We start from the raw sequence: 26902 nt of genomic DNA on the forward strand, positions 1-26902 counted from the left end.
ATAGTGCTTTCTGCATTTGACTGTCTATATTTTTTAAATGGAATACTTATAGTGTTTAAGGATTTTAGTTATATCCAGAAACAGAAAAATTAAACAACTTTATACATGAAATGACTTCTTATTACGTGAAAATAACACTCTTATTCATTCCCATAAACCCTAGATTATTCACTCTGTTAAATATGATGCATTCAAAAGAAAATCAACTCCAAAAGAAAAATTCTACAAATTTACTACAATTGTATTATCTGCATTTTTAGTAGTGACATACAGACTAATAACATTTTCTCAAAATATTTGGTTAGCGCTTTCTGAAGACATTTCAATTCTCTAAATTGGTATACATTAATTCTCTAATTACTATATATATTCCAATATAGTTTATCTAGATAACATTCCCTCAAAATAAAAATTAAAGCAATTTTAATCTTTGCCTAAAGAAACCTGCTTAGGAGTATTAGATGATTTGGTTTTGCATCACTTCACAAACAGTACAGACACTTGTAAGAATTCTGGATTTTAGACCAGTAACAAATTTAATGCTATAGTTTTTAAGCTGGGATGATGTTCAAAATTGTGTGTTTGAATCATACCTGACTTCTGCACAAAGCTTTTATATCATAAATCTACTTTGGGAAGTGATTGGTTCAGGGGTTTCATATGTTACTATAAGGGAAAGGTTTATTAACATCAACATTATCGGTTACCTTGACATTTTGATGTACCAGCATCCTTTTTTTCCAGACCAAGCAAGTTAACATTTGTTATGATCTTATCTGACTGTTAGATAAGTCTTACAAAATGATTACTGAGGCTAAGAGGACTGAGGCCTCTGTTCTACAGAATTTTAGCTGGAATGTACCAAAGGACCACCTGTAAGGATCTGAAGAGATGCACTGGAATCTGGACTACCTGCACATGGGATACTGCTCTATTAACATTTTATTTTTTCTGGAAGCAGATGCACTTGATTGGTAATAGAATAATAAAATCACTATAGAACCAGGTATTCTCTAATAATATTTAAGGAATTGAGGGAAAAAAAAAATAGAAATATGCTGGCAATATTACATGGAATCTTTATTACAAAAAAAATAATTCCAAAAGCTTTTTGTTACAATTTAGTGGGTTTTATGTTAGTTTTTTTTTTGACTTAGCTAAGATGATTTTCTTATCTGGAGTAGAACATAAAGTCACCTACTTACACATATGTACTTTGTTGCACACTTGTCCCCACAACCCTTTCTAAAAGAGAAAATAGGTATTTCAAAATGTTAAAGAGGAAGATATTTCATTACCTCCATGAATATAAAATGACTTAAGAATTAGGAAGATGAGAAATTCCTGTTTTGAGTAGGGTGAAAATGAAGGGAATTATAAAACCCTAAAAGAACAAGTGACAATTTTTCACAGTAAGTAAATTAGGAAACTGAGAGCTTTATATACAGAAATGTGGTTCCTTACCAGAAACAGTCATTTGGCTATGACTCAAACTGCTAAATCATTTTAGGCCAATCTAAAACATTTTAATAATCACTCAAAAACTTGTTTAGCAGTCAGCAGTGGCTGGGAAACTCAGTAATCTTTTTGCCTGAAACACCGTTTAGTAATTGGACTCCCTGTCATGTTACAAATTTCATCAGTTATGAAAATCACTATGATATCTCATTTTCATTTCTTCTCATGTAAAAAGAAATATGCCAATATATTCTGGCACTAAACCTGACCATGTGACCAAACATATAAGCACCAGCAGAAAAAGTGAGAATTAAGTATTACTTCTATAGCCAGACCTGGTACCCAACAACCCACATTTACTTCAAGCAATCCACTTTTTAGCCCTGTTTATCCTATTGAAAAGGACAGCTAAATTCAAGAAAAAATTCCCACTGTTACTTTTCAGACATATCAAGCACAAAGTATGGCCCCTCTAAGGTTAGTGATTGCTGCTGCAGTCTGCAGTTTTGTCAGCATCTCATACTTGATTGTTTCCATGGTAACCAAGGAAATGGTGGTGATGAAACAGTAGAGCAGGACAGAACCATTTATCTTCTTCCAGGACAGCCATGTTAACTAACCATCAGTAGCATTACTGCCACTTAGCAGTAGCCAAAAATCTTATTTCTGGCCAAACTGACTGAGCCATCTGTTAACAGGGCAGGATTCTTCAGGCTCTTGCAATTCTAACAATGTTATCTTTCACTTTTCTAATCTGTTCAACAGTTTGTTTTACAACTCCTCTGGATGGCATCTGAAAACATCTGAGGAATCTCTGAATTGCATGATTAAATACTATGGGAAGATGATGTCACTATCTTTTCTACAATTTGTTTTTTTTTTTTTAATTCTTGCTCTATACAAGCTGATATTCTCTCCTTGTTCTTTGATTTTAGTAGCTGTGCTTAGGTGTAGAATATTTTTCAATATGAGCAATATATCCTTAATATTCACAGAACTCTACATTCAATTCCATCTTTGCTATTTTACAGCACATATGAAACAACAACTACAAAAAGGTTCAGAATATGGATAAATTTTGAGAGTTCATTTACCAACACTTATCCAAAGGGTTGCTTAATTTCCCAGCTTCATTTCCTCTTGTTTAATTTCTATCTTAACCACTTTATCAGAGTTATTGCAATCTCGGCATGATTAATATGCAGAAACCCAGTGATCTCAGTATATGTCTTATAAGCTGAAACCCACAGATTTGCAGCTTTACCATAGAATCATAGAATAATTAGGGTTGGAAAGGACCCTAAGATCATTTAGTTCCAACCCCCCTGCCATGAGCAGGGACACCTTACAATAAACCATATCACCCAAGGCTCTGGCTTTGAACACTACCATGGATGGAGCATTCACAGCTTCCCTGGGCAGCCCATTCCAGTGCCTCACCACCTTATGGTAAAGAACTTCTTCCTTATATCCAATCTAAACTTCCCCTGTTTAATTTTGAACCCGTTATCCCTTGTCTTTTCACTACAGTCCCTAATGGATAGTATATCCCCAGCATCCCTATAGGCCCCCTTCAGATACTGGAAGGCTGCTATGAGGTCTCCATGCAGCCTTCTCTTCTCCAGGCTGAACAGCCCCAACTTCCTCAGCCTGTCTTCATACAGGAGGTGCTCCAGTCCCCTGATCATCCAAATGGCCCTTCTCTGGATTTATTCCAACAGTTCCATGTCCTTTTTATGTTGAAGACACCAGAACTGCACACAAATACTCCAAGTGAGGTCTCACGAGAGCAGAGTAGAGGGGCAGGATCACCTCCTTTGACCTGCTGGTCACTCTCCTTTTGATGCAGCCCAGGATATGGTTGGCTTTCTGGGCTGCAAGCACACACTGAAGCCGGCTCATGTTCATTTTCTCATCAACCAACACCCCGAAGTCCTTCTTCACAGGGCTGGATTAATTTATTAATCAATAAATTAATTATTTTTATGACTCACTATTTATAGGTTATTTTAAAAACAAAATAATGAAATCTTTACCAATAAAGTTCAGTTGAGAATCTCAATTAAAACAAAAATTTATCTTCTTAGAGGAGCTATCAGTGGAGACTACCTAAGTAAAACTTAGGTGAAAATCAAAATACAGTAATTTCAGAACCTATCCTATTCAGTTAGTGGTAGACTCCCTGCTAATCCTATTATAAGTTTTCAAGAAGACTTTGATTACTTAAGCCTAAAAATATCACTGAATATATAGAAACTCTAAGAGTCCTCTACTGAAATACATCATGACGAAATATAACTAAACATAGAAGTTTTATTGATGATTACTCGGTATGATTAATGTTCTTAAAAAGAAAATTTTTCTTTTCCTGAATTCTTCCTTATTTATTTTGGTAGAGCATAAAGGTATGCATACAGATGACAGTTACACATACCAAAGGATACTCTGCTCTTTTACCCTATTTGTGTTTGATTTCTTACAGCAGCACTCAGAAAAGAATCACAGAGGTTAAAAAAATTCCCCATCATAAAAGGGTCTATATCAGTGGCTAAAATTACATACACAACCAGAAGTTTAATATTTAAAAAATCACTACCTTGCAGAGACAGGCTGAGCTTATTGCAGATCGACTCTAAAGCAAGCCAAGAATCCTCTTTTCACTTTTATTCCTATTGCATTCATAGTTATCGTTTCTTTGCAATTTTTTGCCTTTAAATGATTTCACAGCTACATTTGCCAGATTGTGTAAATGTAAATTAAAATTAATGCCCCTAAAGCACAGATGACTAAACAAAATCTCAGCAATAAGCTTTTTTGGTGTGAATATTGTTTTAAATCCTTATTCACATAGATCATGGAGCTATTGTATATCGAGGAATAAATATAGTAATGTTGTCTAGTAATTATTACCAATTAAGCTAAAATTCTGAACATCAATTAACTATACATTTTCTCTTCTAAATGTATCTCTTAGTCCCATTGCATTCATATACAAATTTAGGAAGAGTTAAATTTGACTCTGCAGACAATTTTATGAGATACAGATATTCAGTCAGCAGAATCTGAAGTAACATGAAAGATGAAGTTGTGCTGAATGAATGATGTGCTTCAGATAGATGGAGCAAACAGTCTCTGCTGATCCTTTAGGCTATTCATTAACTTTTACAGAAAGACGTGTAAACAGGACTTATACATTGTTAAGGATTAATCCAGCACTTCTTTTCTAAATGACCACCTCATTAATGATTGACAAGGAATGGTATTAAACATGAAGTAGCTTTAAGAGGCAGATCCCTCAATAAGATCATTGTGTGAGGGAAGCAGAGAAGGATTCAGCTTGGAGTTCCCCTCTTAAACTTCACATAACTTCAGAAGTTTGGAGAAACCTCTGCAGTATGGTTCTATCTTTCAAGATTATATATACATATATCTCAAAGTTATGTCACATTGGTGCCATGAAGATATTTATAATAAATACTGCTGTGACCTTTCACCAGTGCTTCCTGCTGAGGACTACCATACTTTCACACTTGGTCAAGAGCAAATAAAAAAAAGTGAATTTTTAGAGTAGTGTAAAACCCACCTCCCTCCCCCCCCCCCCCCCCAAGAAAAACCCCACTGCAAGTAGTCAATTTATTGATGTAACTTATGTGTATTCCTTCCACAATGCTTGAAAATCCTCCAGGGAGGTAAAAAAAGCATAAAATACAGCATACATCAAAACCATCCATACTTATCGATTGTCAGTTTGGTAGATGTAGTAATAAAAACCTCATATTATCATATAGCTTACTACTCTTAAGGCACTGAAAGTTTTCTTTAAACTATCATAAATGACTTCCAATAATTATTTCTTTTAACTCCCAGAGGTAATATCAACATGATTAATGGATATGTCAAAAAGAACAACAAAAATCAGGGTCTGGTTATAGCTACCTCCTAGAGGATCAAGAACTATGTTTCCAACAAACTTCTCTTTCATTAAGCAGTATCACACATTTAAATTAAAATGTACAAGCAAACAAAAAAGCAGAAACAAAAAAACAAACAAAAATGATCCTCAAAACCCCAAACCAAAAACCAGAACATAACCCAAATAAAAAACTCCACACAGTATAGAATGCCTGCATGGGATATATTGCAAAGTCTGTACTGAGAGCATGGTGGTGATCTCACTACATGTGGTGCCATAAACTATTAGAAGGCCACAGAATTTCTGTTATCTTGGAAGTGCAGCATATCAGGTCTTGTCTTGACCAGAACTGAGTTTAGCTTTGATATAAAGTCTAACAGTCAAATGACTATTGCCTGTGAATTTTATTTATGGCAAAGGTCTAACAAACCTATAAAGCTGATGAGTAAAAAACGCTACCTTTTTATGTTAAGTGGGCTTGGAGGAGGCTACCATAGAACCTTAACTAATGGCAAAGGGGTGAAGATAGCCACATTTTTAGATAATCAACCAATGAAGAAAAATCAAATAAAGGCATGGATTTTGAAAACATAAAAAAATAATAAAAAATCCCAAGACAGACACAAATCTGAGAAGAAAGAAATGCCAACCACCCATCATATACTCCGTGCAAATAACTCAGGACACAGATAACTATAATGCTCCCCCTCACTCTACCCCTCTTGAGGATGACTACCCACCTTAGATACTAGACTGACACAAGGAAGATGAACAAAACATCAGACAAAAGGAGTAGAAAACTTGGGCAATTTTTGTACAAGGAGTTTAACTATATTACCACTGAAAATTTTCTTTAATACCTAGGTATACTGGCCTGTAAATGTTAGTGTCATTGTAATTGAGATAGTAATTGAATATTTGCATTACACTTAAATTAGACTAGAAATAAGTTATAGGCTCTGCCTGTACAGTGCGCTCCATTTTGCCCTTAGACCTTCAAGTTTTGAGCAGCTCCTCTTTAAATAGCATGTAGCACAGATTATATAGATGATTAAATAGAAACCAGGAGTTCTGAGTAAATGGAGCTCTTCAGGAAGTGAAGCCACTCTGTTTGTATCACTGCCTACTACTCCTACATCACAGACAAATAGACTTCCTCCAAGATAAAATGTCCCATTGTGTTCTATGATATACAGAAGATATAAAGCATGATTAGACATTTTAAAGTGATTAGTTTTGACTTCAAAAAGCAACACTGCATGTGATTCAAGTCTTGTTTAATGTTAAACTATAAAAATACCACACAGAGATCTTCCCCAAGGCTGGATAGTTGTCACTGTCAGGGTGTGTGGGATAGTATGGACAAGTACCTAGGCCACTGGGCACCATGAGTGTCTTGGAAATTCATCCCTGAACACGTGCAAAATCTGGAAAAACTAGTAACACATTTGGAAAAATGCATGCTGTTGTCCTGGCAATTGCAAAGAGGCACAAATCACCGCAACGTGCTGGGGCCTGGCCCATGCTTACTGAGCCTTGCTTAACTCTATCCAGTACTCTCAAGGGAAAAAGAAGCTCCATGGATCTGATAGCAAAGCAACAGACACCACTGCTACTCCATTCTCAACAAGAAGCATGGCAACTACTCCAACCCTGGTGACAAGCACTGTGGCTGCTTCAACCCCAGTGAAATACAGTAATGAGATTTTAAAGAACAATCTAAAATACCACAAGGGGACAATAATTGGTAGTGGTTTTCTTTTTTTCTGTCCTTATTGCTGCCAACAGAAGAGACAGTTTTAAGAAGTAAATGTTGGTAATGAAATCCTGATATTGCAGCCAAGATTGAGCTATAGCAAAGAAGGAATTATATTGAAAAGAAAGAATCTTCAAAAATAGTTCCTTGTTTAAAAAAGTGTTGCTAAATAGGAAAAGAAGCCAATTAAGAACTAACCCAGCAGCTCATTTTAACTTGTATTTTAAATTCTACCTTTACCATTATTCGGTTGATTTCAAAATACAAATATTAGAGATAAAAAAAAAAAAACCTGGAATTTTTGGTGCTGTTCAAGTAGAATTTCAGTTATGCTTCCTTCTCCTCTCCCACCCCTCTACCCCCGCCCCCAGTATCAAGCTTATTTCATCAATATTTTAAACTTAATTATACCAGATTCTAAACATAAAATGTATTTAAACTGAAGTAACAGCAGAGATGTTCCATATGTTTGTTAAGAGCATAGAATTTCTGACATGGTGAGAAAGGACTTTTGGATGAGTCAGGAACAATGTGACAGAATTATTCTGTAAATAGATATAAAAAAAACCCCAACATTATATCAAATAATGTTTCATGTGCATTTTACCATTTAAATGTAACATATGAATTTAATATTCTGTTTCTTTTAGTCCGGCTTTGTTAACATTGAATTAGCTAGAGTTATTATACTAGCCATTTTCTAATGCAGTCCTGTCCAAACCACAAAAGTTCTCATGTTACTACAACATTACCACAACATTACCGTGTTACCGCAAATATCATAGATTTGGACCAATAAAACATATTTTTTGCTTTTGTAATATACTGTAATGGAACAATAGTAACAGAAAGCCACACTACTGTGCAGTCATCCTTAATTACACAGAGAGATGATACTATTTTTCTAAAGTATTATTACTTTACTATTGTCACCATATGTTAAAAAAAAAAAAAAAGGCTGATGGAACATTCATTTTTGAATAAAGATGAATACAAGAATCCTGGTCCACCTCCAGGTCATAACTAAAAATTTCTTTTCTAAAGCCAGGGAATCTATATATGACAAAAATATATCATTAGAAGCAAATGTTCAATTAGAAATGCATAATGATAGTTTTTACATAAACATAATTACATAAGTATATGCTGTTCATACAGTTTAGGTTCATGCACTGTCTTTGTTCAGTGCCCAGATTCTATCAACATAAAGAAGTAAAATAAATTAGTTAAGTAGATGCTTTAAGCAGATGAGTAATGTCTCATTTTAAGCAAAGTAATACTGCTTTAACTTGTCTTTTAACAGAGAAAAATGTAACCTGAAGAAATCTTTCATAGCTCTACTTGTTTTGTTTGGGATATAGTCAATTTTCTTCATAGCAGCTCATCTGGTGCTATGTTTTGGATTTGTAACCAAAACAGTGCTCATAACACACCAATGGTTTAGCTTTTGCAGAGCAGTGGCTGCACAGCATCATAGTCTCCTCTTTCTCAGGTTGTCCCACCAGTGAGTGGGCTGGGGTGGGCAAGAGGCTGTGAGGGAACACAGCTGGGACATTTGACTCCAGCTGACCAAATGGATATCCCACACCATGTGATAGCATGCTCAGCAGAAAAAGCTGGGGGAAGAAGAAGGAAGGGGGATATTCAGAGTAATGGTGCTTGTCTTCCCAAGCAACCATTATGTGTGACAGAGCTCTGCTTTCCTGGGGATAGCTCTAAACACCTGGCTGCTCATGAGAAGTGGTGATTTGTTTTGGTTTGTTCAATTGGGTGTGAGGCCTGCTTTTGCTATTAAACCGTGTTTATCTCAACCCATGATTTTTTTCACTTTTACCCTTCTGATTCTCTCCCCCATCCCACTGGGCAGGGGAGTGAGAGAGCAGCTGTGTGGGACTGAGATGCCTTAACAGGTGAAACCACAATAGATTTCATGAACTGTAATTGGATTACTGAGCTAATTTTTAGGTTTTAAGCATAGTATCAAGAGGTAAAACTGCACAGAAAATGAAGGAATAGTAGTCATAAGATCAATGTACAGCATGAAAAGAAAGGGAGAAAAAAAGATATACAAAATGGCTTTAAGAAACATCTATGCACCACATCATTGTACTTCTTGGACTTGTCATTGACTGTATTTGCTTGCTCAAGCTCTGTTTTTTGAAGCATGAGTTGATGCCGTTAATGAAAAGCTATTTAAGTTAACAGAATCACATTAGGGAAATAATTCAAATCATCCATTGTATCACACCTTGAACATATAGGAAAGCTACATAAGAAACATATGTTTTTGTTGCATTTACTTTTCTCAGGTAGTCGTACTGCTTTTGTGTTCAGCAACATGCACATGTACCCTATTTAGCACATAAGCATGGTGAATCAGCATTTCCAAGAAGTCAGATCTATTGGGTATAATGTGCACAGATAACAGGAGCACATTCAGGAAAGCTAACACATTTTTCTCATTCCAAGTTTATTGTGTGTGGTCAGACCAATGATGCAGAGCATCTGCAATGCAACTTCTGAATTTCCCAAAACCAAGGCATCACTGCACAAGTCTGATGAAGCTGATCAACGCAAAGGACACGCCTAGATTTTCAGTTATGAACTTTGTAATCCATTCAAGACTTGTATTTTGAAGAAGACCACTCCCAAGAATCTATAAGTAAGACCCTTGAATGCCATTTGCATAAAATTTCTGGAGGTGCAGGAGGGGGGAGAAGAGGCACGAACACCCTAGCCTAAAAACAACAAAAAAGATTTTGTTTACTTTTCATGCAACCTTGTGCTGCATCTTGAGGGGGATGCTATCATATTGACAAAAATGTTAGTTTTGCAAATGTATTTATATAATTACAGTCCTTCTCTAAGTCAAGTCCTTATGTAGTATATGTTATTATATAGGCAGATTTTAGTTTAGTTCATTTTACTAATTCCATGCAGCAGCTGCGTATTTAACACATATGGAAAAGTCAAAAACAACCTTCCCATCTAGATTATTTTACTGACTTGTGTAGGCAATGTCATACACATTAACACATTATATTAGCACAATATATTATTTTATTCATACTTTCTAGCATTTTTATTCTTCATTTTTGTTTAGTATTTATAGTCTTTGACTATATTTTTAAACCTGCCTAACTCATAGCAATATAATAACATTGGTGAGGTAGTTTTGGGTTTGTTTGTCTGTGATTTGTTTTGGATGTTTGTTCTGGGTTGTTTGTTTGGGTTGTTGTTTTTCTGCGGGAGGGAGGGAGGGATTGTTTGTTTAGGTGGGTTTCTTTTTAGTGAAAAACAGATCTCTACAGTAACCACACAGAAATGTGACCTGATTCAAAGGATTAAAAAAAAACCCAATAAAAATGGCCGTATAGTTGTGGTATGTTTCTAAAAGCCATTGAGTTAGTACAGTGTGGTGGAAATAAGTCACAATAAGCAATTTTCAGAGCACAGCTAAGTCTTTCTTGCAGGATAATATTGCTATTTCTGATCTTGAGAAAGAAAATATGTAGCTTTATTCTTCCCTCAGATCACCCAGAAGGTACCTTTAATGCTTGTGCTATGAAACCACTTCTGACAGCTCTCTCAAGCAATTTACCTGTGGTCTATTCTAAAGCAGCATAATTTTCCTGTCAGCTTTTCTGGTGTCATCAAGGAAATTATGCATGGTTTAGCAGCAGGCTAGATTAAAAGAATAAGGGAACATGATTATGTATGCTTTCTCACCATTTCCCACATGTGCTTCATATGCTTCTCATACCAAAATTTCCTCTTTCCTTGGTCAAACAAGGTCCAATTATCCCTCCTCAATGGGAGGGTTTTTATCAACCATTCAACTTCTGTTCAATCATTTCCTAACATGCTAATGATATGCTTTCTAGTATATGTATAAATAATGGAAATCAGAGATTTGAAGAGGCAAAAAGGTATACATATATTTAAAATCTGAATAAAGTGACTGACACAATGTTATGGTAACTACTGACCCCAAAAATATGGGAACATATTAATTCAGTGAAGAAAATAAGAGTCATAGAAAAATTGATTTTAAACGAATTTAAATGAATACTGTACAACATTTTTGCTTATGTAAATGGTATGTAGAACACTAGATAATCTTAAATTTAACATGCATCATCAACAATTTGTGGCCATTTCATATCATGCAAGATTATTTCTTGAGAAGGTCCAGTGACAAAGTAATAGTTACATTTATAAAAATGTAGTATTTGCCACTCTCTGTCTTCTCTAGACTACCTTAAAACCGAAGCACTAGGTACTGTGTGATATTAAAGCCTTGTTAAGTAGGCATGATGAAAGATCACTTTTATTTTAGTCAGTGAATAATTATATAATGATTCCTCTGTTTTAAGTTGGGGATACAGACAAATCTTTTGGCTAAAATGAAGTATAATCATAACACACAAATGCTGATGACCTTAACACAAAGCATTGTGAAATGAATATCAATATATCAGTTTTTCTTTCTCTGGAGATTGTTTACAGAGTATTTGTATTCAAATACTTCATATTACCTGTTATTATCTGGCATAATGAAAATAATTCATGGGCAACTAGTGTACAAGATTTCTCTTAAAAGGTAAATCTGCTTCCAAATCTAGTGACTTTTAAATATCATTTAAATGATAAATACTCCAAATAAGAAACAGACTATATGACCACTTAATTTCAAATACAAAATTTTTGAGTGAAAGTTTACATTTACATCGGGATATATTATAAAATGCCACCATATCACAGGCGACATTTCTAAATACCAATTTAGCTGATTTTATGAAACACAGCTCCTATTTCTGTAGAGCCAAACTAAATAAGTGTTCTAGCACAAGAGAAATTCTTAACCTGGCAACATTGTCAAAGAATAAATAATTTTTAATTTTGTCCAAAAGTGGATATGAAATGCTCCAACCTACATACACATCCAAGCTAGACTTTATCAGCCTAACCTCACTAGGCCAGACCCACAGTTTACTAGTCTATACAGAGTCCTCATTTAATTCAGATACTGAATATTATAATTATTTTGTTAAAAGAAATATACACCATGTAGAATACGAGATTGCACAGTACCTATTTCAGAGTTCACACATAGAATCTGCCAGGTATTTCTGATTCTACTGTTATGCTAATTTACTGCTTGGAGCTGTAAGAAAGTGATTTCACATCAATGTACCCAAGTTTTGGAACATGCCGTTCCAAAAGTTGGATGATTCACACTTTTCCTATGATTCTGTGACTATGAAATATGCTTGTTTATATTCATATATAAATACATATATCTATATAAGTATCAAGTATATATATATACACACTATTTAGGAATGTGTAACAGGACTATATCAATTACTTTATCAATTACTTTATCATTCATATCAACTGTTTTATTAAAAAAAAAATCCCAAACTGTTCTACTTCCCATGTCTTACCCATAATCAGAAAAACTATATAGTTATTTTTTATTTTCTGTTTAGGAAAAATCCTAACAGAAAGAAGCATATTTGAAAGATAATTTTCATTTCCAATATGCCAGATAACAACTCTTTCATTTTCATAAAACAGTCCAGTTATAGTTTAGAATGTACTTTCAAGGCATAATTTCATTTTCCTATCCTTGAATCAAAGCAAGAAGCACCACATAAGTCTTAAGTTTTACTGAGTCTAGCTTTGTATGAAGATTTACAGTAATTGTGCAATGACAAGTGATTCTAACACAATTTCTTTATTTTTTTTGTGTCCTTTTCAGGTTAAAGAAAACCTATTAATGTACTGTATTTAAACAGCTAATGATTTTGAGAACATAAAGAACTAGTTAAGTCTTAGCTTACGCTACTGACCACAAATATTTTTAAAATTCCTTTTAAAATACCTTACTATTACATTGTTTTAATTATAGAGGTGTTAGTTTTTGTCGTCGATTTCATTTTATTTCTTCAGTCTGTGAACACATCTTTATAATGGACAAAACACAAACACATGTGATTAATAAACCTATTTAGAAAATTATAGAAGATGATCTAGAACATATCAACATATGCACAGTACTATATGCAAGTTACAGAATCATATCCAAGGTTTAAAGACAAAACAGTTTTCCATTAAGAAGAAAAACAACCTTTTATGTTGTAGGAGAAATTAATGGGATCTGAATAATTTCTAGTAATTCCTCCTTATAAACTCCAGTTTTCAAAACTTGTGCTAGAAAGGCATATGACCTTCTGAAATCCAGAGTACAAAACCTATGCTTCATACATGTGAGCCCGATTTGTACTTATGAAATTTAATGTAAGAATATCCTGGAGCATTTCACTTAACATTTCTATGTGTGTTGCTTGCACTGTTCAATGAAATTAACCTATCTGAATTTAGAATCTAGTAAGCACTACACACTCCAAAAGGTCTCCTTGAAAACCTCTTGTGCGTTGCCATCATATATTCGGGTCACTAGTAATAAATTCCTTTTAAATAAATAATAAGCCGAATTTCATGACCTGTAATATTTCTGAAATGGTTCAAAAATAAGCACGGGGAAAGGGAGAAGGAGGGAAAGTTATTAGATGAAAAATAACTAGTATAGTGAAAAATGGGCATGGAAATTAAAAAATGTGATTTCTAGTCCTATGTTACCTAATCAATTAGCAACATATTAGTAAATTGTAACCAGTTGAATCAGGGCATATCACATCATCAGTATTTATTTCTTCTTATTTCAGAGAATACATAAATCAATCAAAAAACCTTATAAATATTCAAGACTTTTAATTACCTTCAATATACTTCATCTCTTAGTGTTAACACCACATTTTTGTTACATTATTGAAGCATTCATTATTTCTTGATGGAAACAAGCTTAACAGTTTATAAAGTCTAAGTATTTTGTGGAACGTTTTGAAAACAGAAGAGACAAATAGGATCAAATACCTCCACCAAACTCCCAAAAGACATACCTCTCCTCCTTACATCAATATCTTGAGTTCTGTTATAGTCTAGTGATAGTGGGGTGTCTCCAGTGGAGTGAGAGCATAGTGGTTTATCAGTTTCTTGATTATCGTCACCATCACTTCTATTATTTTGAATAAATTATGATGCAAAATATTATTTTTTGTTCTCCACAGTACATATGACTGTACATGACAGAAGCAATTTCATATGCATATAGAGCCACAAATATATTTGCTTTAACTAGGAATAAAATACATATGAAGTAGAGAATAATTTTAAACTGTTACAGCTACCGCATTTGACCAGAATCACACTACAGGTGAAGCAAATTAGACCTCTTTTAAATTAGCCATAGATCTTTTTCTTTTACACTTTAGAACAGTACACAAACTCATATATATTACCTAGAATTCTTCCTAAATTAAACCTTATTAGCCAGGTGTGATAAAAGACCTTAAGATTAATGAAGTTCAAAAATTTATTAAAATAGAACATGTATCTCAAAGAGTGTTAACTCACTGCCATCCTTTCATCCTTCCTATGGCAAAGTTTGAGAAATTTTCTAGACTACAGTATTTGTGTACGCAGAGATGGTAAGACCACTGGAGCATATTTCAGTACTTTTCAATACAGTAATTTATGCTATGATTCTATTATGCACCAGGATAACTAGTAACAAGTACAATCAAGACAAGTTATGCAAACTTAGAAAATATCGATGAGATGAAAAATAATTCGCTAAATAAATCTTGCTGTGGTGAAGTTTAAAAGTGTTCCACTTTTACATACACCATCACAGAAACAGAACTGAAATAAAGCACTGAAGTGCCATCATGCAGTGCAAAATAATAAAAAGGCCTACATGAACTGAACTGTAATACTAAGTCTGTGTTCCAAGCATTGCTAGAAAAAATTATACAATTGCTTCTGTTCTACTGATAACACTTAAGACAGTCCAGCTTACGGACTTTGCAACCACTTTAACTTCTTTAATAAAAAAACCTAGAGTGGAAGTCAAAAGCTCATCATCACCACTACAAATCAATTGACACCTCAATTCAGTTTGAACCCTTTACTACAAAAATATTAAAGTGCATTTTAAAAAGGCAAAAAATCTACTCTTCAAGCTGGAATGCAATGTCCATCAAGAATCTAAACTCTGTGTCTGAAGAATTCCAAGTAGGAAAAAGAGAGAGTCCAATTTAGTGAAGTAAGCATAGAGAATGGAAATAAAACTTCATTCCAAACACTGACTGCTCCTTTTCACAAATTATTTATTATGTTTCAGGTTAATGCTGTTTTCAAATCTGTAGGATTAAACTATTTCTTTGAGGAGCTTGTCAACATTGGAATTAAGCAGCTCCAGACTTCTTACCCATGAAAATGAAAGTCAAAAACATACCATCTTTTTCTGGAATTAGCCCAAGGCCTTGAGTAGAATGTTGCTTATATGTTTTTTAGTGTGAAAAGTTATACAATGAAAAATAAACAAAAATCACAGAAAAAAAACAAACAAAATCACAGAATCATTAGGGTTGGAAGGGACCTCTGGGACCTCTGGATATCATCTAGTCTAACCCCCAGCCAAGGCAAAAAAGATACAAATGGTCTTCATAGTAGCTTAACTGTTAGACTCTTCAGGCTGGATAAGAACTGAACACCTCAGTCATATCTGCCATGACTTATTACATGTGGAAGAAGACTGACATAGTCTTAAGAGGATCTCCCCCAGACTAGATAATAGCTTACACTTCTATCCCTCAAGAGAGATTCTAGTGCCTTATCCTCTTTCTCATTCTAGTCACAGAATATTTTTCTCAAAACTTTGGATTTATGGAGTTCATATTTTCTAAATCATAAAGATTATTCTTGTATACTAAAGAAAACTTCTTTAGTAGATTTAAGAAGTCCCAGTAAGGCCAACAGAAAAAAGTTTACTGTCAACACAATCATCAGTTTCTGAAATTAACAGAAGTATCAATAGCTTTCTTTACCTAATCGCTGCAAACAGATTTATTTTTCAGAAGACAGACTATTATGTATGTGTGAGTATCATGTCCTTTCAGATTTTACCGACAATATTCTTCATATAAATTGATCCATCTTATACCACTGGAGCAGGGAGGCAGAACAGCCAAAAGCATTCACTTCCACTTAGCTAGCTAGAAATGTAACTTCTCATGAAAAAGCAGCCTCTTCAATCATGGTATGTGGCTTCTGCATGTCATGTGATGATACATAAATGTCTCAAAATTCAGAACTGCAGATACCTTTACTCCTAGTATTCATAAAACCACAAAGGTGTGAATGTAGAGTAGCCAATTCAAACTCAATCAGTTCCAGGCCATTAGACTTTGTGAAAGGTATTTCCACTCAGAAGCCCACTACAGTCTTTTCCATTTGAAGGTCAACAATCACTAGTGTTAACCTTCAATGGTACATAAAAGTGTTAATCAGTGAATTTATGGGAACAATCAACAATCACAAAACAATACTAAAACCATATCGTATTTAATCAATCTGACAACAAAAGGAACTCAGTATTTTGGTGAATTGGGCTAGAGTGGGTTGAACTTCTCCCTGTTCTATTGTTTTGTAGCTTTTTAGCCATGCTTTAATAGTTACTTGATACTAAGTGAGGACAAGCAGGGCTGTAAGTGCATTCTCATGCCAAGGGCTCAGGGCCAATTTAGAATCAGAGAATCATAGAATAGTTAGGGTTGGAAAGATCTAGTGTAGTTGAGGGCATGCCCCTGCTCCCCTTTTAGAAAAGATTTGAAGTAAACAGTTTCCAGCTCTGCTGGAAACCAAATGCAAGGGCTCTTCCTCCTTACCTTAAAAGCTTTTATACTGAGGCTGGCCCATGAGCTTTGCCTGAGCCCCAGCCTCAGCTGCAGCAGAGTCACTATGGACTTGCTTGATGTTCTGGACTTTTAGCTGAACCTGGATTCCACTTCTTCAAGCAGGGTATACAATAGTGTATTAAATATAGTACATTATTTGGTAGTAAAGAAATTAAAATTCCTTCCAGCATGGTTGCCAATCATTTATATTACACATTTGGTAATATGAAGATAAATCTCCTTGGTAAGATGCATGGCTAGAAATAAGTAATCAAACAATGTCAACTATCTGACTGAAGCATAGAAGAGAAATACAAAAGGGAAAGTGAAAACAAAATGAAAAATAATAAAGATTATTTATTTTCCTTTGCAATTATATAACAAGACAGATTAAGAATGTCTTGATTTTTTTTTAATATCCACTTTTCAACTATAATTAAACAAGCACATTAGAAATATTAAATAATCTTCTGCTACAAAAAAACGCATAAGACAACCCTCCCAAAACAAACAAATAAACCAAACCAAACAAACGAACAAAAAGAGTAATTTCTTCCACAATGTTTCTTCATTAAGAAGGTAAGTTGTAGTGTACAGTATTGTCTTTTAAGAAACCACCTTTACAATAATCAAGCGTTAAATGAAATTCTGGAAAAGCATCTTAAAAAAAACAACCAAAAAAAAAAAACAAACCCCAAAACCACAACCAAAAAAAAACCCCAAATAAACAAAAACTTCAGCTAGAGAAATAACTTTGGCAATTTTACATCAAGTATTATTTTTCATCCTAACAAATTTTCTAAAACAGGGAATGACAGAGTTCAATATCCCTAAATTGAGAAAAGCAAAGCATACAGGAAATGACGGGGTCAGACAAGAGGTGTTCAGCTCTATAAATCAATATTTATGCGATATGGGAACTATCTAGCTCCAATGTACACAACTCACATGGGCTGTTAAGCAATCGCTTGACAAAATGACTTTAATAACAAAATAAAGGCTGTTATTTCTGTTATCTCTGTCAACATAAGACTTAATTTTTTAAGAAATTCTTAAGCCTTGTAGTGATGGTGTTTTGGTTTTTTTTATTACTAGGGATTCAGTGAAGAAATATATCCTCTGAAGAGCATTGAAATAAAAATGGTGTAGAATAAAAAGACAATCCTCTGTAATTAAGTTTAATCAGAATTACATGGATTAAGTGACTCTAACACTAACTCAGATGAGCACTAAGGGCAAGTGTCGGACCAAAATCAAGTGCAAGATATTTCAAACATCTAGTGCTGGCTATTTAAAGAACTGAAATTTCCAAAGTTGATGAGAAATATCACAAAATACAGTTCAAATCTGTGTACTTTTTAAAGAGAGATACTGCTGAATAACAATCCCTTCTGTTCTTTTCCTAAGACTTTTATAAGATACCTAAAACTGAAGGCTGAGTTAGTCTCTCTTTACTTCTAAAATTTATTTTATTTTTCTTAGAAAGGAATTTGTCAACAAGTGAATTTGAAAGTCTGCTTCTTGAAAAAAAGGACAAGAAAAGAAAGTACAAAAAAGAAGTACAAGACAGAAGTCAATCAGAACTCTTCAAATATGCAGTAACTGTAAGAAGTACCTTTCCAACTGAGGCAAGTCTACAGACGTACCACTGAGGCCAAAGTTTCTACCTAACTGAAAATATTAATCACTGAAACTGTCAGATTTGACACGCTGAATTTAAAGGAACGAAACCTGAACTAAACATCAACACACTTTGATGCATATATACATCTTTTCCAACTGACAGCTTAATCATAAGAAAAAATAAAAAAATAAAAAAAGGAAAATTCCTGACCTTCTGACTACAATAATTTAATATAACATTTTTGGATTAATAAAATGGGAGAAATCCTGAAAACAGGATTAAAGACTGAATTTTATTTTTATTACAGATAACACATTCTGGTCTAAGAATAGGGCAGAAAAAAAATGTTAAATCCATTTCTCATACCTATATCCTGGGGTGAAGTCTACTGTATTCATAAAGGGAACTATATAAAATATTGAATCACATGATATATAATAACTAGCTGTTTTGAAATCAGAGAAATATATAGAAAAGATTTTGAAATGTGACAGTCTTTTTGTAAATATATAATAAGGCAGGACAAATAGGATTTGAGGAACAACTTGCAGAAGTTATAAAAACTATTATTAGTCCTTTTATAAACAAATGAACAGCAAAAAACTTGATGGTCTCTTGACCATTACACAAACGATATGAAAAATGAAGGGAACAAGACAGCTACTTGAATTTTCTCTGTGTTCATACAAGAGAAGTATTGAAATAATCCTGTGTCCATATTTTATATATGGGTCACATCACAAGGTCTGTACCAGATTGAAGAGTCATGAATCAAACAGACAAGATGGGTAGTTAAAAAAAGTTGACAGAAAAAATATTCAATAAGGTGTATGGGATTTGGAAAACACCACTCTCACTGGAACTTTCTGAACCATAAATTCCTAAGAAGCCATGAAAGTGGTCTGGGAAAGTATTCTTCTGCTGCTCTTAGTAAGTCTTCAATATACACCCATTTTTAGTTAGTGTCAGAAATGGGATATAGAGCTAGTTGAACTCTGGTTCTGATGACATGCAAACACCCTTATGCTACTCTGCCAAAATAAAAAAGGTAACTAGTATTTGAAAGTAAACTTCCCCAGCTGTCTGGGAAAAAGGGAGAGAGGTGGCACAGTAACATTGAGAAGTTAAAATTTTGTTCTTTTTCCCTTAATTTTTGATTTGAGAATTCTAACCTTTGAAAAGCCGCTTACCGAAAAATGAAAAAAGGGAAAAAAAGAAACACAATACAGGCTTCATAAGTTTCACAAGAAAAAGACTAAATAAAGCTTTTTCTGAACTATAAATACTTTCTCATTGTTATAAACATGTAATTTACTGCTTAATGAGAAGCTTGAATGTCTTTTGTAAACATATATAATTGCAAGCGTGATAGTCAAATAGGTGTTAATGTGCCATATGTAATATGGAATAGCATCCAGTGACTTTTAAATAGAAGACAGTACTGAGAAATTCAATGTAAGAAGGTGGAGATGTTCTAACTTCTACAGGCAATACTTTATACACATAGCCCACTTCCATGAAAAAATAAAAGTTTCATCACTTTCATCTCATGACTGGTGTTGAGGTTGAATCATTGAAGAGATCTCCTCCAACTTGACCTTCTATCATTTTATGATTAGAACATATCCCTTAGTAAATTATCATATTAAGATATTCCAGCTGTTAAACCTATTTTATGAAAGTTACAGCACAATAATAATCATGTAACCTTAAGTGAAATCAAAATCTTGTCCTACTTGATAACTGATTAACACGAATCAGAAAAACCTACATTTTTTTCCTGAGGTTTAGTATTCCTATAAAATGTATAATTCAAAATTTTTATAGTTTTCAAAAAGTGTACAATTGTATAAAAAATGTACAAATGTACAATTTATAGGCCCATTCAAGAAGTTAGAAAATAGGAGATAAAATACTAAATTTAAATGGAAAAATTGAAGCATACTAATGCTCTCAAAATTATGCCACTAATCACATGAAAATGACAGATATTTTTTTAAGAAGTCTAATCTTTAAGCTTCAGCTTTTTCTTGTCAGCAATTACAAATTTTTGAAACTGGAAACAATTTAGTGGGAAAAGTGTGGAGTGCTGAGTGTTGATCCATGATAGTTTGTAATCCAGTAATTTTTTTCCTTGCTATTATTAAAGATTGGCATAATTTCTTAAAAGAAATGAACGTATCTGTAAAATTCACTTTTTATTTTCTTTTAGTTCTATACTTTAGTGGGCTTTCTAAGCAATTAAAATGAGCATTTCACCAGAAAAGTACTAGGGAAAAAAAATCGTATAAAAATAACCGTATCCCAAGAGGTAGTTATGGGAAAACACAGGTGCTTTTAAAAATCTCCTGAGGGAATTGTGCAATGGGTACCACTTTACCATCACAATAACCAGCCCCAGAGGTTCTCACCTAAACTAAGATAATTCTCCATTGGGTGAACAGTGCTAGATGAAGTATCAGAGTGTTTAACAATAATATTTTAATTATGGATTCTCTTGAGTTTTGTACTAATGAAGAGTAAAAACTATATTAAAAAGCTCAATCCAAGGGTACTTTGTGACACAAACCCAGGAATGAAACACACGGCAATTACTATTAGCCTTTACTAGTCACAATTCTCTCACATCATCCATAGACTTGACTTGGTGAAAACTAAATATACTGTCAATTAAAAATAGAGTAGGAAGGTGAGAAACAAAGATAAAACTAAAAAAAAAAATCTCTGTTCCTTCTCACCCTTCTTCCCAAGCCCAGCTTCACTCCTTAACTCCTGACTCCTCTAAGTTCTCCCTCTATGCACAGATGGGGAATGGCAGGTTATGGGTCAGTCTCTGCTTCTCCTTTCTACTCATGCTATTCCTCTGTTCCAGCAGTAGGTCTGTCCCATGGGATACAGTTCTCCATGAACTGTTCCAGCATTAGTCCTTCACACAGACCACACTTCTTCAAGAACTGTTCCTGAAGAGGTTCTTTCCACAGGGCAAGTCTTTCAGGAGCAGACTGTTCCAGTGTGGGTCCTCCACAGGCTGCAACTCCTGTAAAGATTTCCCTGCAGCTTGTGGAGAAGACCATGGTGAAGAAAGTTGTCCCCTGCAGCCCATGGAGGACTGTGGTGGGCACCTGGAGCACCTCCACCCCTTCTACTTCTTTGGCCTTGATGTCTGCGGAGCTGTTCATCTCACATTTTTTCCTTACTCATCGCTATCACACACTGCTGCTCAGTGTTTTTTTCTGTATCTGAAATGTGTTTTCACAGAGGGGCCAACAGCAGCACTTATGGGCTCATCTTTGGCCCGTAGCGGGTTCCTTTTGGAGCCAGTTAGAGCTGACTGTTTCTGGCAGCTCTTGATCTTTTCCCACAGAGGTCACTCCGGTGGCCCCAGTGCAATCAAAACCTTGCCATGTAAACCCAAGACAATTTTCTAAATTTGCACAAAAAAATTCAGTGTTTCCTGCTTTTGAAAACCCAAACACTGATGATAAAAAAAAATCTTGCTAGGTAATATTAATCTAAAATGGTTTCATCTTAAAAATGTGTTGTCCATCATTCCATCTTTAAAAACAATGGATTTTTCCCCTAACATTATAACATTATAATATTGAAGACAAAAATAAAACTTTTTTAAAAAATTTAGTCTATGATAAGCGAGCTCCAGAGTTCAGCATTCTGAACTTAGATTCTGTACAAGTCCACTGCAAAACATATTCAGTGAATCACACATTTAATAACCATATATTCCCCATAATAATCAGAGATAATACAAAAAAGCTGTTATTATTCCTCAAAATCAATAAGTTTATTTCAAGGTCACATTCACTGATGAAATAGAAAAAATCTTTCCCATAAACAGCAAGTTTTGGGTATAGATCTATACTATCAACAAGTTTGGGGTTTTTCTTAATTTTATCCCATCCTAGATGAACCAGTTAGATCCATTTAATATTTGTTGCCATGCTATTTGTCAAATAATACAGCTAATAATTTAAACAGCGTTTTCCACTCCAAGAAGTACAGTCAATAAGACCACATAGTAACGTCTGATCTCAATTGCTTCATCAATTCTGCTCATCTTTCTGCACGATAGAAGTTAGCCTTTCAAAAACTGTATATGGAAACATTCTAAACCAACATATAGCCAGCTAAGAATAATATTAAGGGCTCACATTTTGTGCAAAACATAATTAATATTAACTTTTGTGTGTTTAGGATTTCAGTCTGCATGATTTGCTACTGTTAGTGCCAAATTCTACATTCTGTGGAAGTATGCATACTAAAGAGCAAGAAAATCAAGTGTCAACATGAAATCATTTAGACTAGGACATAAGAACTTCACTTCTGTATTTTGATACCATGTTGAATGTAACTAAAACTGTAATTAAGGAAAAAAATGTTGCCATTATTTATACCCTTTAAAAATGTGAATCAGCTATACAACAATTAATAACACTGTAGTGTTGTAAACTACAGTGGATAGTCCAAATCATCTCATAAATACAGGTTTTGGAGAAGCTAGGGTCTTACGCAACTGTGGTTTCCTCTGGAATTCATTCCATAATACCTTACCCATATCACTTGTGTCTATTTGCTGAATAAAGCCCTGATCATTCAGAGTAAGATGCGCACAGACCTTTAGAGAGCTATGGTTTCAGTCTTGCATATTATCCCCTTTGCTAACCTGAACATATAACCATCACCCATATTTTACAGAAATCATCCTTTTGTACTCTTCTAACAGTGCCTCTTATGTGTTATTTTATTTGAACTCAAGCTACCTTCCCAAGAAAAAAGGCTCTTAAATCAGAAGTGAAAGCCATTCTTTTCAGAATATTGACAGTATTACAGCAAATTAGATCATAGAATCATATAATAGTTTGAGCTACAAGGGACCTTCAAAGCCCATCTAGTCCAAGACTCCTGCAGTGCGCAGTGACATCTTCAACTAGATCAGGTTGCTTGAGAGACACTCTCAGAATTTAGAAAGGTTCAACAGTGACATTAGGATGTCTCTACACAGGAATAGACAGGTTCCATCTAAGGTATAAAATGAGTTAGGCTGCAATCTTTGAAAAAGCCACTCTGTCCTTCCCTAAGTCTTATTTTTCATTTAATGGCAGCAACAAGGTTAAAATATATGCTAACTATCTCTACAAACAGCTGTCTTCTCCACATATGGCTGCCCAGGTCTCCAATGCCATGACTGATTTGGATGAAGTCATTGCCAAAGTAATTTTTCTCATAAGGCTGCTTCTGTTTTAACTAAATTTTTGCTGCTGTGAAGAGAGTTCATTGTGGCATTAAGGGTTCCCCATAGTCCTTCTTTCCTCTAACGCTGTTGACCTTTTATTTTACTCATGTTTCCAATGGATGTTTGGTGTCATAGAAGACTACTTGATGTGGTAGTGTTTACTCTGCCAGCAACCAGAGGCCAGGCCTTTGCATGCCTTAGCAAATGAGCATCTTTGTGGTTACATTTCCAATCTCAAATTACATTTATTACAAAGAAAACATGAAAATTAGGATATGATATGAAATGAAATGCTTTGGTATGATATGATAAAATAAATACTAGTAAAGGAAAATCCAAAACAAGTGATTGTTATGTAAAATATTTTATAAAGGTAAGCTATATGCATGAATTGCAATTTGCTTTTCCTGAGTCACCAAAGAAATATAGGAAAAACATATTTTACATTTAAAAGCAGACCTGAAGTACAGAACCTTTCCCTACTAATCTTTCCCAAAAGAAATTACTTTTTTCAATTATAACTTTAACCTGATCCTAGTTACTCAGACTACCATTATTCAACAGTAAATGCACATAGATGACATTACATTATTTGTTTTTTTTTTGGCAAATAAGACTGTTACTGTTTCTCACTACTCTTACTTGTAATATCAAGTATGTACTTGGTTGGGAGGTGTTTTTTGCTTTCTTTCACCCAGGTTTCAGAGTTGCCTTGAAAGTAGGAGCCTTCTGAATTACTAGTTAATTACTGGCATAGAAAACCACAAAATAAAAGAAATACCCACAGCTAAAAGTCTCTGAATAATTTATCACAGCATTTTTAGCAGTACAGTAAGATTTAAAAGTGAGATCTTTAGAGAAATCAGAAATAAGAAATAAGATCTTTCCTTCAGTTCTCTCTTCCCTAAGAAGAGATTCAACATTCAGCACGACAAAAAATTCTCACGGCTTTTTTTGCTTTGACCTTCATCAAGACTCTGCAGCTATGAAAGCTCACTCAATTTCTTCTGTTACTACCAGTCTCCACTTTTGCTCCCAAGTCTTGTCAGACTTGTCATATCCTCCTGCTCCTTTTAAATATGAAAAGATGCTTCTTGCTGTTTCTCTACCCTACAGAAATTCAAAGTCATTGAGTTCGAATTGTCCATGTCTGAGATGCTGACAGGGCTGTTCTATCTTGCACAAGCGTTCTTTCAGGGACACATTTTGACATTATGAAATAGTAATTCTTTAGGGGAATGCTCCCTGAGTAACCAAATGAAGCAATGCACATACCTTATTTTTGTTCAGCAGCTTAATTAATGCATTTTGATGATCACAATTTACTTAGTGTTGCTTTATTTTTCATCTAAGGAAGCCCCTGAATTTCTTTTACCTGCAATTTCAAACTTCTCTTCTCTTCTTCCAAACTTTGCTTTCCTGCTTCAAGTCTCTCTCTCTTCTCCCATCTAGAGGTATTCTCACACTGCAGTCTTTCCAGCTGGGAAGGGTTGGGGTGGGAGAAGGAAGAAGCAAAACAGAGGGGGGGGGGGGGGGGGGAGAAAAAAATAATGAGATTCAAAATATAATAATATGATCTATATTATATAGATCATATTATTATACAATCTATATAATTATATATAATAATATATAATAATCAGAATAATATGAATCAAAAATCCCGTTCTTCACCAGATGAGGCTAATGGCCTCACCTCAGAAGAAGGAGGACATCTTAGAAACCAGTTCAAGATATGAGCTTTCCATGTTTCATAAAATTGAGTACTTGAATTTGAAAAGAAAAAAAACAACCAATCAGGACAGTCAAGTTTTCACTGATTGTACCTTTACAAAAGTAAAGCATAGGTAATGTTTTAATATAATCACTGGAAATCAAATTTAATTTATTTTCCTGCTATTTATGGCACAAAAGTATTAAAAACCAAAACCAAACTTTTTTTTTAAGTAACATTGAGACTGATTTTGGTCTGACAGTATAAAAGTTCACCTTTTATTCCCCAAAAGATGAAAAATGAGCATGTTTTTAGTTACGGTCTGCTTATACTTTATAAGAACTATAATGAATATTCATCAAACTGAACTAGCTCTGGAGTATGTCTTCAGTACTAGAAACCACTAGCCTAACAAGCAGAAAAAGTATTTTTAAGTTTGCAAAAATCTGTTTCTTGAAGTCACAACTAATAGTCTTAAGGGAAATATTATTCTTTTATGGCCAATACTGTAAACTTAATTTAGGATAACCAAGCTTTCTGAATTCATTTATGTAATCCACATGTAGGAGGAATTAAAGACATCAATAAAAAGCCATGTTACTAAGTCATATAAAGTAATTATCAAACAACTGATTTTATTTAGTATTCAGAGACAGCTATTCAGAGGTTTTGCCAAGAATGTATGAAATGCTTCTCATATTTTAAAAAGAAAAATTCGTAGAATGTATTTATTTTTATAGCATAAAGCAGTTATTTGTCAGGTACTAAAAGATTTTTATCAGAAGATTATTATTGACACGTACTTAGTATTAAAAAGTTATTATTTACTAGTACTTATGAAAAGATTAAAAGAGAATCATGAAAATGAATCAAGAAAAAATGAAAATGAAAGATTCCAGCTCTATCAACTGAGATTTAAAAAAGTGGAATGCTAACACATAATGTCAACATTTTTAGAACAACACAATTTTCAGTTCTGTTGTAACTAAAATAGATTACTTCATAAAAGTAGCAACTGACAAGAGTGCAAGGCACTTCTTCATTGAAGAAACAGAATATCTGTGCCAACAAGGCTTCAGAAAGACCTGGAGAGGTGTATTTTTGAGATATTGGTTACTTTAATTTTAAATCAATTTCTGGCAAATAATGGAAAGCTACTGAACCTGAAGCAAAGAGAATGAGGTGTTACAGCATCAGAGAAACATAATTCAGACCCTGTGAATCATAAAAATGAGATTAGCTATCTAAATCAAACAGTAAACCTGTAGTTCCCACCTTATTTCTGAGCAAATAAAAAGAATCAGAAACTATAAAGTCAAAGAGACTCATTTAGATTTTCAGAGAAAAGCAGAAATGCTTTTTGAGTCTCCCTAGTATGGACAA

The 26902-nt window shown here is 34.1% G+C and overlaps 1 protein-coding gene across 1 annotated transcript in view; it reads right to left on the bottom strand.

Annotated features, from left to right (window-relative positions):
• LOC130592820 (coiled-coil domain-containing protein 102B-like) overlaps positions 1-26902 on the bottom strand; it is a 136140-nt gene that overhangs the window by 69917 nt on the left and 39321 nt on the right. Inside the window, exon 5 of the mRNA XM_057397390.1 lies at positions 25181-25285. Coding sequence (XP_057253373.1) covers positions 25181-25285 — 105 coding nt within the window. The remainder of the gene's footprint in view (positions 1-25180; positions 25286-26902) is intronic.

Source organism: Pezoporus wallicus, unplaced genomic scaffold (genome assembly GCF_028554395.1).
Source record: "Pezoporus wallicus isolate ANWC-B61680 ecotype Strahan unplaced genomic scaffold, APGP_CSIRO_Pwel_v1 contig_227, whole genome shotgun sequence".
In the NCBI taxonomy this organism is placed as follows: Eukaryota; Metazoa; Chordata; class Aves; order Psittaciformes; family Psittacidae; genus Pezoporus; species Pezoporus wallicus.